This window comes from Neophocaena asiaeorientalis, unplaced genomic scaffold (genome assembly GCF_003031525.2).
Source record: "Neophocaena asiaeorientalis asiaeorientalis breed wild unplaced genomic scaffold, Neophocaena_asiaeorientalis_V1.1 scaffold1040, whole genome shotgun sequence".
Lineage (NCBI taxonomy): Eukaryota > Metazoa > Chordata > Mammalia > Artiodactyla > Phocoenidae > Neophocaena > Neophocaena asiaeorientalis.
In genome coordinates, this window is record NW_020171694.1 from 133,542 (window position 1) to 148,541 (window position 15,000).

General features: G+C 36.6%; 1 protein-coding gene across 1 annotated transcript in view; it reads right to left on the minus strand.

Annotated features, from left to right (window-relative positions):
• Positions 1-10,267: 10,267 nt before the first annotated feature.
• CTDSPL2 (CTD small phosphatase like 2) overlaps positions 10,268-15,000 on the minus strand; it is a 68,841-nt gene continuing 64,108 nt past the window's right edge. The window contains exons 12-13 of the mRNA XM_024747540.1: positions 13,701-13,796; positions 10,268-12,708 (exon numbers count right to left, since the gene is read on the minus strand). Coding sequence (XP_024603308.1) covers positions 12,643-12,708; positions 13,701-13,796 — 162 coding nt within the window. The 3' untranslated portion in view covers positions 10,268-12,642. The remainder of the gene's footprint in view (positions 12,709-13,700; positions 13,797-15,000) is intronic.

Genomic DNA, 15,000 nt, shown 5'->3' on the forward strand with positions numbered 1-15,000 from the left:
TGCGCGTCCGGAGCCTGTGCTCCGCAACGAAAGAGGCCACAACAGTGAGAGGCCCACGTACCGCAAAAAAAAAAAAAAAGAAAAAGAAAACACACTGAGGGACTTCCCTGGTGGCACCGTGGTTGGGAATCCGTCTGCCAATGCAGGGGACACGGGTTCGAGCCGTGAAGATCCCACATGCCTCAGAGCAACTAAGCCCAATGCACCACAACTACTGAGCCTGTGCTCTAGAGCCTGTGAGCCACAGCTGCTGAGCCTGTGAGCCACAGCTGCTGAGCCGTGTGCCACAACTGCTGAAGCCCCTGTGCCTAGAGCCCAAGCTCCGCAACAAGAGAAGCCACCGCAATGAGAAGCCGGTACACCGCAATGAAGAGTAGCCCCCGCTCTCCACAACTAGAGGAAGCCCACGCCCAGCAACGAAAACCAAAAAAATAATTAATTAATTAATTTTTTAAAAAAAGAAAAGAAAAGAAAACACACTGAGGAAAAAGGGATCCTGCCTTTGGACTCTGCAGCATCAGCTCTTCCATGGGTCTCCAGCCTGCTGACCTGCCCTGCAGATTTGAGACTTGCCAGCTCCCACAATTACGTGAGCCAATTTTTCTTTCTTTTCCTTTCTCTTTCTTTCTTTCTTCCTTCCTTCCTTCCTTTCTTTCTTTCTTTCTCTGCGCTGCACAGCTTGTGGGATCTTAGTTCCTCAACCAAGGATTGAACCCGGGCCCTCAGCAGTGAAAGTGCCATGTCCTAACCACTGGACAGCCAGGGAATTCCCTGTGAGCCATTTCTTAAAATAAATCTTTCTCTCTATATATACACATGCTACTGGTTCTGTTTCTCTGAATAACCCTGACTAACACAGTGACTGACTGGATATGGAGGAGGAGGGGAGGGGAGCTGTAGAGGATGATGCCTTTGGAGATTGAGTGGAAGTAACATCCAGCTATAGGTGCTCAAGTCAAAAACCTGGGAGCTATCCTTGCTTTCTTCCTCTCACTTACCCCTTAAATTTAGTCCATCACCAAGGTCTGTGAATTACTTCCAATGTTAATCTCGAATCCATGTCTCTTGCTACCACCTTAATCCAAGCTTTCTCTAGGCTGTTCTACTATAATATGCTTTCAATTAGTTTTCCTTCTTCTACTCTTCCCTCTCCACAGTCCATTCACTATACACCAGGCAGTTTATTTAAAAAATGTAAATTAGATCATCACACCCCTTCCTCCTAGTTGAAATCCCTTTAGTGGCTTCTTGGTGTTTGTTTGTTTGTTTGTTTGTTTTGGATTTAGATTCTGAAACTCCTTATGATGGCCTACAAGGCTCTGCACCATCTGACTCCTACCTCCCACCAACCCCCTTATGATGCCATTCCGTCTCATTAACACCATTGTTACTGGCCCTCTGAGGCTACTAAGCCTTTTCCTATTTTTGGACTTTGTGCTTGCTATTCTTTCTGTCCACAGTGCTCTTTCCACACCTTTACATGGTTGGCTTTTCTTCCTCCAAAATTCAGGTGTTACCTTTGTAGAAAGTTCTTCCCTGTTCTCCCTCCAGCAAGGGGCCTCTCCCAGTTACTCATCTTGTCGCTCTGGTTTTATCATAGCATTTATCACAATTTCTCATGACCTTGTTTCCTTATTTAATATCTGTTTGGAGCACAGGTATTTTGTCTGTGTTCTTTGCTACTGTATTCCCAGTGCCTGGCATGTAGTAAATGCTCCGTAAATGTTTCTGAAGATGCCTGAATGGTGTTTCTCATCATAATAAGGAATGAGGATGGGTTAAGTTTTGGCCACACAGATCTTGACATTCCTCTGAGGCATCCAAATAGAAATGTCTAGTATATATTTGGAACTAGAGAGGTCTGAGCCACAGATAGAGGATTAGGAGTTATCTGATGATGGGGGTGGATGGAATCAAGTGAAGTAGAGGCCATCTGAAGATAGGATAGAATGAGAAACCTTGAAGGACATCAACATTTAAAAGTAGCCAGGAGAAAAAGGTATATAAAGGATAGTAAGTTAAAAAAAATTTTTGTATCCTTCCAATTCTACTACATTTTTTAATACAAATTTTAAAATGCTATGCAATATAGTATCTTTGAAAATTCACTGTTGTAAGTCAGGAGACCTGAGTTCTAAACATTCAAATGATCAGATTATATTGAACTGAACACTGGACACTTATGGTGAGGAGTGGGGAAAGCTCACAATGATTTCTCCTTTTCTGGAAATCGTCCTAGTATACAAGAGTAGGTGGGCTCCCCAAGCCATTCTACTCCCTTACCATAGCTGATTTGAGAAGGGGGGTCAGAAGCAGATTATCTATGAATCTAATGAAGCTGTAGCTTCAGGGCCCCTCATTGCATAGGCCCCTTCCATTCTTCAAGAAAGCCCTCCAGACTGTATATGCTTCAAGCTGTATAAAATCTGAATCTGCCCCTAAGTGGGATATAAATAACCCAGTGGAACCATCAAATTATCTGGTAGCTAGTCTCCAAAGGTGGCCCTTTAATGAATAGTATCCAAGCCCTTATATAATTTTTGAGTCTGGGGTAGCCCTATGATTCATATTTAACCAGTAGAATAGGACAGAAGTGACACCCAAGGTAGGCTATAACAAGCCTTGCAGCTTCCACCTGTGCCTTTTGGAATGCTCACTCTGGTAGAAGCCAGCCACCATTTAAGAAGTCTTATTACCCTAAGATTGCCATGCTGTTTCAAGATAACTTTACAGAGAGCCTGTTTAGGGAGAGAGAAGTATTCAGCCAGCCCCTGGCTGTTCCAGATTATCCCAGCAGAGATGCCAGACATGGGAGCAAAGAAGTCATCTTGGACATTCAATCTAGTTGAACTGTCAGATGATTCCATCCACAGCTACCCTTTTTTTTTTTTTTTTTTTTTGCTGTGCAGCTTGTGGCATCCTAGTTCTCTGGCCAGGGATCAAACCCGGGCCCCCTACAGTAGAAGCTTGGAGTCCTAACCACTGGACCACCAGGGAATTTGCAATCCACAACTACGATCGCAACCACAGAAGACCCCAAGCAAGAGCTGTCCAGTTGAGCCCAGCCAGCCCACAGATCTGTGAGAGATAACTTATCTTAAGCCTCTTAAGTCTTGAGGTGAATTGTTATACAGTGATAACGGAAAGATTCTCTTTCCCAGGACTTTAGAATTTGGAACTCAAGACTCTCAGGGCCTGGGAGTTGGTGGCAGATGACAGCAGCCTGAAGGAAAGACCTCCTGATGAAGTGATGATTTCCCAAGCGACCTTACTTCCTCTTGCCTTCCCTTGAGGTCCAGTTGTCTAGCTCTTCCTTAAATGCCATGAGGTACGCCAGTATCTTTCCAGTAAATTCCATTATTGGCCTCAGCTAAAATTTTTAACAAATACATCATAGTAGTCTTATCTGCAGATAAGAAATCTTGAGAGGCTAAGCTCTGGTATACTTCAGTCTGTTTGGCACATAGTGGGCACTTAATAACTGTTGAATGACTGCATGAATAAATTTCTAGGCAAAACTGGTTTTTTCCTCAAAGAAAAACTCGCCCATGAGGCCATTGTTTCTCCTCATGAAAGGTAGTCTCAAAAGAAAATTAATACAGCTGCACCCCAAGGAAAGCTGCTTTTTTAATATATTACTAGTAAGCCCACAGCATTTTAGCAATGACCTGAACTAGGAAATAGTAAATAATTGGCTAAGAAGGTGCCAGATTCAATCGAATATCCCAAGGTGAAGACTCAGGAAAGCAAGCTTGTATATTTCTGAAGTGGTAGTACAGTCATCTGTATTTACTTGCCTGAAGATGTTCTAAGACAATGTACCTTCAAACAAACAAAAAGTGTTAACAGAAAGAAGGTGAAATATAGGGGAGGTGAGGCCAAAGAACAAGATTTGGACAGTCCCCAGAGAAAAGGCTAAGCTGACCTGCAGACTTCTGGCAGATACCTAGCAGAGATGAAGATGAGGGCATCCTGTTGACTTGATATTAGCCGTTATGATTCTCTTTCAGTAGACCTTCTCTCTGGTTCTACCCTTACCAAGCTGGCATCGGACTGTGATTTAGTTTCATAAGGAGGTAAATGAATGGAATTGATATTTGGTCTAAAAATTAGTGTTTTGTGAGTTTAGTTAGTGTGAACCAATTCCTCTGAATTTCATCAATTCTGAGTTGCACATTCAGAATCAATTTTCTGGACTTATAAATTGAAGTTCAAACTTTGAAATATGAGCTCATTCATTATATCATGTATTCAACAAATAATTATTGACGGCCTACCCTGTACCAAGTACTATTCTAGGTTCTGGGGTGTTAACTTCACGGTATTAAACCACATGCAATTGAAAATAGGGTGTGAGAGTTGGAGGTGCTATGCAAAAAATATGTGGGCTATATGTATGCTTCATTGATAAAGTTTTGAAACAGAAATTGAGAATAGAATTTATTCACAGAATTGTGCATGCTGCTTTTTGAAATAAAGAAGCTGGGAGACAATTGTCAAGAACTCTGTGCTGGAGACTTCGATTATTCCTTAAAACTAATCTGTGATCCACACGCTAATCTCTAGGGAAACCCTATAATCACACATAACACTATTCCCATCTTACAGATGAGCAGAGTGACTGATCAGTGTTTGTTGAACAAATTAACATCAAAACCTCTGCCTTTAAGAAGCTTCATCATTAAAGCCATAGGAGAGTAAATGCCAGCAGAAAAGAAGCAGGGCTGCTTATGGCTTATTTTTAAGTGAAGTGCCTTAAGCACCAGACTCAAAATCTCCTAAAGATGAAATAAGGCCAGGCTGAGGAGGCGGTTTTAATTGCAAATAGAACCAGATTAAAACTCATTTATAGGGACTTCCCTGGCGGTCCAGTGGTTAAGACTCCACACTTCCAGTGCAGGGGGCACAGGTTCCATCCGTGGTTGGGGAACTAGGATCTCCCATGCTGGCCCCCTTGGCCAACCCCCCCCCCCCAAAAAAAAACCACTCATTTATAAAATACCAAAATCACTGATTTGATTTACATGATTTGATGTAGAAACAACTAATGACTTTTTCAATTTTAACCCTCCTCCCCTAAAGAGCCTACCCAAGACGTGAAATGACAGCATCTGTCTCCTTTCAACTCCTATACATTTTTCCATACTTAACTTTTATATGGTGCCATAAAATCCTAGAGTACCTTCCCATTTCTATCATTAAGCTGGGCAAGCCATACTTTCCCTAGAACTTTACCAATCTCCGACCTCATATTGTCCATTACGATGCTACCCAATACATTAATACATTACATTACATTGGGTTAATACATTAACCCAATACATTAACCATATTATCGTGGAGAAAGGAAATTCTTTGTGTGGAACGAATTAAGTCAACGTCTGTATTTCTTCAAACTGGTCTCCCACTCAATCTATTCCCTATTCAGCAGTCAAAGTGATCTTTTTAAAACAAATCTGATTATTTACCCCCTTGCTTAACTTCACCCCCTCCCCCAACCAAGCCTGGCTTAATATTCTTTCAATAAATGTTCTACAGATCTCAACTTAATACTTCTTCAGCCAATCCAAGCCTGACTTCAGATTAGATTGTGTTATTAGCCCTCAAAGCCAGTCTTTTCGTTCGTGTTCCTTTTCCCAGCAAATGTCAGTCTCCACTGCTAGCCCGTTAGCTTGAGGGCAGTGTCAGGTTTGCTTTCTTCTGCCATCCACAGAGCCTAGCACAGTTAAGGCAGTGTTTTTAAACGACTTTTTAAAAGACTTTTACTGTCATCAGAAAGGCTACTTACAGCTACCTTCAACAATTGTCATACACCAAATATAACATTAAAGCTCAGTATATGGGAGCCACTAAAAGCTCTAGTTCATTTGGTTCACTGATTACTAAGAGACTTCTAACTCGGCAAGTCATTTACATGAGCCTGCTACCCCAACTACTTACTTCTCAAGCCATTTAATACTCACTCTTTAATTTCCTCATCCTCCATTTCTTCCTTCGCAGTTAGCATTATTTTCATCCAAAATGTTCTTAACCAGGGGTCCCCAACCCCCGGGCTGCGGACAGGTACCGGTCGGTGGCCTGTTAGGAACCGAGCCGCACAGCAGGAGGTGAGCAGCCGGTGAGCAAGCGAAGCTTCATCTGTATTTACAAGCTACTTCCCGTCGTCCCTCGTATTACCGCCTAGGCTCCGCCTCCTGTCAGCATTATGGTGAGTTGTGTAACTATTTCATTATATATTACAACGTAATAATAATAGAAATAAAGTGCACAATAAATGCAATGCGCTTGAATCATCCCGAAACCATCCCTCCCGCCGCCACCAGGCCGTGTTAAAACCGTCTTCCACAAAACTGGTCTCTGGTGCCAAACAGGTTGGGGACCGCTGTTCTTAACAATCATAGGTGACCTCTCCATTACCACTTCTCCAGTCTTTCTTTCCAGACTGCTTGCTGCTCATGTCTTTCTTAAAAAACCTCCCTGACATCTGTGGTATTACAATAATCTGATTCTACTGCTCATTTCTGCCCCCTCTAGCTTCAGACATCTCCCAACACCCTGTATAGATCTCACACACCCTCAAGAAAATTAGCTGCTTTAACATTTCAGTTCTGGTAGTTATTTGTATACATGTTTCACCACCCATTTTACAGATGAACAAATTAAGGATCAGAGAACTCCTTTGTCTAGTAAGTGGATGAGTTCTTAAGTTCTTTTGAACTTCAGGTCTTTTGACTCTGAACTTTCCTTTTTATTACCCATACTCCTAAGTCAGCTATTCCCAAGTCCAGTCATTTATTTCTAAAGGCCTACTGCAGTGACACTCAAACCAGTCTGTGTGCATTACACTCCTTTCAAGCTCAGGGAAAATAGTTATCAAGTCTCATCCCAGACAGAAGATGTTGGTCAAAGGGTACAGACTTCTAGTGGTTTGAGGATCTAATGTTCCAAGGATCTAACGTATAGTATGGTGACTAGAGTTAACAATACTGTATTTAAGTCTCATCACAGAGATTGGGGTGGGACCAGCTTGCTATTTTGTTGTTATACTGGTTCAAGTTATTTAGCCCATTACATCAAGTATAATTTCATTTTAGCTCACCATAATCTGGTTCTTTCTTGCCATTTTCTCTCTACTTTTTAAAGCTAACCACTTCATTATTCAGGTTTTATGCAACTTCTGCACTTCTGGTAGTTCCAGAAATTAAGAATGTTATTCCTCCTAAAGTCATTACTTTGAGTAATGGTAATTAAGAGAGCTAGATTCTAATCCCAGCTTTGTGATCTTGGGAGGACACTTTTCTAGACACATTTTACATCTGTAAAATAAAGATGTACCCTTAGAAGATGGAATTTCCTTCTAGTTTAAATATTGGATTGTTAAACTCTAGGGCCTAGTTTGTACCACAAGCTTTTGCACTGAGTTAATATATTCTTTTATAAGAACACTTTGTTGGCTACATTCATTTTATAAACTAGGGAAAGCTTTGTATTTATGTACAAACATGATTATACAAAATGCCAATGCCTTGGGAAATAGCCTGTGGTAATGATACTTGAATTCAAGTCTCCTAGAACAGCTGTGAGGTCTTGGGTCACAGCCCTCTCTCAGCTTGTTTCCTTATCTGTTTTTTCTGTATCTGTAACATGCTCTATGTTCCTTACAGATCATCGAAAGAGAAAGCAATGTGAAAAAATTGTGTACTTGTAAACAAAGCACTATACAAATATAAGTTGTTAGATATTATATTGTTTCTAATGGCTGATAAAATATCACCAAAGAAAAGTGCTTCCATAAAAGTTTTATTTATCCCCACAACAACCCTGTGAGGTAGGGTGATCAGGGCATTTGAAGATGAGAAAACTAAATCTACATTACTTGTTCACGGCTATACTGCATAGTAAATATGTAGAAATTAAATTGAATATTTTAAATGTCCATGACTTTATATTGATTCATGTGGAAAAAGGCAGAGAGAATATTAACTCCCCCCTACCTTAATGCCAAAAGGACACTGCCTTGAAAAATCCCATTTCAAAAGATGAAAGTAGTATTTCATTGCTTATTTCTACAAAGATTTATAAAATAAAAAAATAGTGAAATATTTTACAGTTAATATATAGAATGGTCTCATTCAGGGATATGTCCTTCAGCTGTGTATATGATCAACTATTCCAAGTGCTAGAAAATGCAAACTCTTAAAAAGTATGAAAGACATGAATGATAATAAGCAGTAACCTCAATCTTCTTTATTATTCCTCCATGCATCTTGAATAAGTTCTGTGAAATCTGGTCCCAGTTAAAACAAGAAAAAAGAAAACTCTACCACAAAGAGATGTCTGGTAAACTTAATTTTGTTGCCTATTCTCAACTCCCAAACCACTGTCACATTAAGTAAAGTAGTGATTTCCCAAATCTATGAGAATCACTTGGAGAGCTTTCAAAAAATACGAAACTCTCAGGCCCCACTCTAGACCCAGTGAGACAATTTGGCAGAGGTTAGGCCTCAAGAATCTGTATTTCAAAAGCTCCACAGAGTAATTCTAATGAAGAGTCAGGTTTGGGAACCAGTGATATATTTTAAAATACTAATAACTAATATAAAAACCATAAAGTAAGTATAAACTTGTTGCTCTCATCTCCCCTTTTAAAAATTTCTCAAAACACATAACCCTGGAACTCTTGCTTCTGGGCAAGTAATTTCAATTCAAGATACAGAGAAACATTTTATAAAAATGTATCCTAGTGAATGAGACTTGGATTCCAATAATAATTTAAATAGCATTTAAATATAAGATACTGAGTTCTGTGGTTCTTATTCTGAAATTTTTAAAATGTATTTTATACAGGTTCTTAGCAGGCTTTTAACTCAGGGGACGACATGAAAAGTAATGACATAATCAAGCACATAAGCACTGAAAAAATACTATACTCAAAAACAGCTCATGAGAGGAATAAGAAAGTGAATGAATGACAACCTAAGGCCTTTTGGCCCATACATTTTTGTTCCCAGTCCACTCTTCCCCTATAAGGGGAAATAAAATAAACATTCTTTCCTAGTTACTTGGCATAGTTATTTGGTGGGTGACTATTAACACTAAGTTAATTTAGATACACAAGTTTAAAAGAGATAACAAATAAATACCTAGGAAGACAAAGAGAAGTCAGGTGAGAAAACCTTAACTAGCTAATGATGTAGTATATAACACCATCATGTTAGGACAATTAAATGAAGGCTTCAGTGTCCTTTACATTTCAGCTTTATGTGATTGACACAAGACGTGGAAAAGATCTGGTCCTTATGAAGAAGTCTGTGCTCGCTGCAAAGATTTGTAGGGATAATGAAATGCTTTCTTCACTGATGAGATGAAGTCTCTGTTTTTCAGCAAGTTGACTAAACAAAACAGTAAAAAACAAACTTCTTTAGATGGTTGAATGCAAGTAATATCTAGTTGAAAAAGTCATTGGCCAAAGATAACTTTTTTTAAAAACATGATTCTATGTTTAACCATCCCCCCCAAAACCCAAAAAACAAACAAACCAGGAAAACCAAAGTAATATAAAAACACAATGTACACATCCATTTTCACTGACAGTTACAAGAAAATAGCCATTTATAGAAGTTACAATGCTTTCAACAAATGCCCCCAAAATTTTGGGAAACAATAAAGCCATCAGGTAAATAAATATACATACTAGCTAATATAAAACAATTTATGCTTTTAAATTGTTGCCAACTCTCTTTTAAGACCCAAGGAGAAATATGGTGCTATAAATCTGATTAGGGCTACATATATTACATGGAATTAAAAAACAAAACTGATTAAAACATCCTAACAATAATACAAATATTTAAAAGAATGTCTTTAAAAGTCAGACATTTACCACTGGAAATATCACAATTATAATATGTACTTCAGAGTCGTAATGTGTATATAGGTCACTTTTGCTGTGTCTTATCAGGTATCCATCTCTCCTGCATTTACTAGTCAGTTTTTAAGAGTTCATGTTTTCTGTGTGAACTGAAGAGGCTGGGCACATCTCAATTCATAAACACCTCCATTTAACTAATGGAAATGTTTAAGGTAATATCTACCAACAGATAAAGGAAAGAAGGGGTAATAAGATAACACATTTTAAAGTGGAGGAAGCTGGATAACTGTCTCTATAACTTATTTTAAATTTTGTATTAACAAATTTAAAATGACTCAAATCAAGTAATGAAGAAAAAGAGACTGAATTGATCTCAAGAAATTTTCTCAGGACATATAAAATTCTCCCTTAGTTTATTTCTTTACAGAATCTTGTTAGGCTTGATTCATTTGTCAGTCAACTTAAAGGAGCTCTGCTAGCAGGGGATCAAAAACAGCTTTACCAATAAAAGATGACTAAAAGTTGTTTTTAAAGTGCCTATAGGCACAGTGGTATATATAGGTGCTTACATTTCCCTTTTAGTTGTGGGAAAGCCCGTTGAGACTGTATATTTACTTAATCAGAAAAGCTTTCAGCAATTATAATGCAAGCTGAAAGTTTAGATCCTGTATAGGTTTTGGGTTTTGCTGTTTGAACATAAAAAGGGAGCAAGGAGAAATGTAACCAGGTTCACAATTTTGAGCAAGAGCATATGTAAAGGTAACATATGTACATTTTATTTCAAGAAAGACAGAAGACAAACAGCATAAAGATGCCCAGATGCCCTAAAGATAAATACATTTCAAAGATTCTCATTAAAATGAATCTGTAGTATTTTTTTCCTGCAAGCAAAATACCTTTCTTTAAATTAAAAACAAACAAACAAAAAAACCCCCAGTATTCTGAATTGCAAATGCTTTTGCTTTTTTTTTTTGCAGAAAATCTGCCATGATTATTTTTTTAATGAATAAGGATTTTCCACAAAACAGGCTTGCTCTACATGCTAGATTTTTAAACAGTTCAGTGACACAATATGCTAACTACATACACAACAGATAATACAGTAAGAAAACACTCAACCTGATGAAAAGTTAAAATCTTCATTAATACACTGAAAATTGACATAACTCATGCCTTTAAAATCAAAAATACAAAAATTAAATGTTTTCCTAAAAAGATTTCCTTATTTTAAGGATTCATTTGAAAATGAAGCTGCATGTAATTTGTACAATAAGTTGTACAAGTAAACAGGTAATATACATAAAAAATTAAGTGACATACTCCTCAATTATCAGTTGTCCACCTTTAATTTCCAATACTGTACTTTCTTAACAAGCATACAAAATATCAAACTTCTCTTTAGAAAAAGTGCCGTTCTTTGACATCCTTTACACAAAAACAGTCTGAGCCTGTGGTATGATAATGCAGTTGAGAGGCAAAGCATACTAACTTTTACAAATTCTACCTTCCATAAAAAGCCTCCCGAAAAAGAGATTACACGCCACTATAAAAATATCAACCTCTTGTGGTAGCTGCATTAGAGAACCAAGGCTTGAAGACTATTTTCATATAGCATAGAAAACCACTATGAGAACATATTAACTGCATTGGTGGCTTGGGAGTTTACTGTGCCACAGGATTATGCATAGCTACTGTAAGGTACCAAGACTGTTACACAGAGTTTTAATTGATTGTAACTGAGAGCATAACAGAGGTACTACCAGCCCATGCAAAGTAACTAAAAATACTGAATCACTGTGCTGAATACTTCATTCCTGGAGAAAACCAAAGGCATCAGTAACCAAATCAAGCCCAACAGGTGACCAAACTCATTCTCCTCAAAGATTGGTGAGCACAGTGAAGTCTGAGGTATACCTTTTATCCATCAAATCTGTGTGCCACTGCAAGATATTACCACTTGGGAACACATGCCATCACAATGGTTTAAATCTTTTGAATATTAGTCATTCATATATTCTTATCTACCCAGTCTCTTGATTTTTGAAAAGATTTCACCTACAGTAGAATATTACAGAAACAAAATATAAATGCATGTTCTAAATGAAACTTACATGGACTAAAAGTAGAGAATATTTTTAAACAAATATACAATATGCAGGCAGACAAAGCAGGAAAACGGCCATTCAAATGTATAATAAAAAACTAAAAATTGACTATTTCCAGAAAACTATGAAGCGCCTCAACTAAAAGGAATGCATAATGAAATTCTAATCTAATACAGGTCAAAAATGTAAAAAGGTTATAAACCTTAACAGGAAAAATAAAACAACTTTTACTGGCCATTCCTGTTGAAATGAGAATTTTAAAGTAACAGAAAAGTGGCTACAAACCCACTTAGAGCACCAAACAGAGAGAAAATAAAAGTCCATTTTCATCTCTGTTATTATCATAAAATCCTGTGTGACTACAGGTCAAACTGCTGGTGGCAGAAACAGAATTCTTTATAAACTGCAGATGTCCTGTACATAAAAAAATTTCACTGGAAGTTGCACTAGTTCTAAAGACTCTTCTGTTTTAGCCTACCTACTGTATGTATTCAATCTGAGATAAAGTCTCTTTCTGTAACCCTTGATTATTATTGGGCACCAAGATAAGAAAAGCAAGACGGGGTACAAAAATGCAAAATTTCAACAGTAATGGCAATGTTTTTGTCTTAGTCCAAAAGGGTCCTGCATTCTCTCCCCCTTCAGTGATTTGACAAGTCTTTGTACTTAATCTGGGGGCAGCAAATCATGCAAGCGAAATCGGTCTCTGATGTGAGGTCGAACATCTTCATTCTGTGTGGAGAAATAGACATTTTAAAAGCCACGTAATTTCAAAGACATGATCCTCATAACATTATGAACATTCTTACTTTGCAAAGAAACTATACCACCATTTATCAATATTTTATAATTTACATTATTTTGTTTGCCAAATAAAAAGATACTACACAGAAGCAGTTAAATTTAGATTAAAAAAAAAAGCCTATCATTAATGTATTAATTTTGTAAGAACAATTATGCAATAAGAGGTCAAACCAAAAGACAGGTAAAGCATTCAGCCAATGAATTCTACTTTATATAGTAGTTTTAAAATTAATCCATGGACACAGAGGAAAAAGTTCCCAGAATAAAGTTTCAGTACCATAAGCATTAATTCTAGACCTGAACTACAAAATCAATTTAACACAACTAGTTAGTAACAACTAGTTAGCAAGAGGAAGTCTGATAAAATAAAACATTCGATATATAAATTTTTAAATACTGATAAACATAACTTTATATAGTAGTTTTAAAATTAATCCATGGACACAGAGGAAAAAGTTCCCAGAATAAAGTTTCAGTACCATAAGCATTAATTCTAGACCTGAACTACAAAATCAATTTAACACAACTAGTTAGTAACAACTAGTTAGCAAGAGGAAGTCTGATAAAATAAAACATTCGATATATAAATTTTTAAATACTGATAAACATAATTTTAATATAATTTATAAGTTTCAAAAATGCTTGTAATCTTTTTTCAATCTCTACCCTAATGTCCCACCATGTTGACTTAAAGTTAGTACACATAAAGCAACTGAAAATATTTATTTCAACACAGTTAAAGCAACAAAAACCTAATAAAAAGATAAATGATAAAAAAAAAAAAAAAAAAAAAAAAAAAAAAAAAAAAAAAAAGCAACTGAAAATATTTATTTCAACACAGTTAAAGCAACAAAAACCTAATAAAAAGATAAATGATAAAAAAAAAAAAAAAAAAAAGATAAATGATAAGATAGACCTACCAGTTCTACTAGCTTCTCCAGAAATGGTATCAATTTTAGAAGTTCATTGTCATTTTTATCCATAAACCAGCTTTCTATAGGGATTCCATTAGATAGCTAAAGTGAAAAATAAGTAATTAACTCTTTTCATTTACATTTTGCCTACTTTGGAAAAGCTTAAAAGTAACAGATTTTAGTAAACATTAATCAGTAAGTTCCTCTGAAAAAAGGAATGCCATCAGAGTTTATGTCTGTCATATTCTTTGACAGCTTAATAGTGCAAGAGACAGATGTTAAGGAAGGAACTGAAACATAATTGGTTTTTCAGAGTAATTTATTCTTAGTGTATATAAAACTTAATAAGAAATATTCATTAAAACAAGTTTTGCATTAACATAACTAAAAACATTATTCATTCAAGAAATATTATTAGTCAATGCTAGGCATTCTGAATAAAGGAATTTTACCAATCTCAACAGAGAATACTATTAGAAAGCATATACTCTTACACAGGGACTGTGTCCCATTATTTTATTCCCAGCAACTAGCAAGATAACCTGAAACATAGTAGGAACATAACAAATTGACTCAAAGGTATTTCATTGGTCTAAAAACAAAAATACAAACCATATTTGTTTTATAGTAAATATTCTCTAGGATAAAATATCTTTTAACATTTATGCAGAACACTGTGTTTGAGATGGAGGATAACTGAAATTATTTTATTGCCGAACCAATTACCAATTCTTAAAAACATTATTTCAAAATGCAAGTGAATAAAAGTAGTGACCTAAACTGAACATACTTCAATACCATATGCAATTTTTCCCCTTGTATTCTTTTTTACGTTTTATTATGGACATTTTTGAAACAGAAAAGTTAAGGGCAAAGCTTGTTTCATCTACACCCAACCCACTTTCCACCATTCCAATTCTGCACTGATTTATTCTGAAGAAAATCTCAGCCATATCACATGAACATACTCATAATGTAAAATATATCTTGCAAGGATGGCTAATCTCTTGTCTGTCTGTCTGCTATCTATCTATCTATCTATCTATCTATCTATCTATCTACAATACCATATGCAATTTTTCCCCTTGTATTCTTTTTTACGTTTTATTATGGACATTTTTGAAACAGAAAAGTTAAGGGCAAAGCTTGTTTCATCTACACCCAACCCACTTTCCACCATTCCAATTCTGCACTGATTTATTCTGAAGAAAATCTCAGCCATATCACATGAACATACTCATAATGTAAAATATATCTTGCAAGGATGGCTAATCTCTTGTCTGTCTGTCTGCTATCTATCTATCTA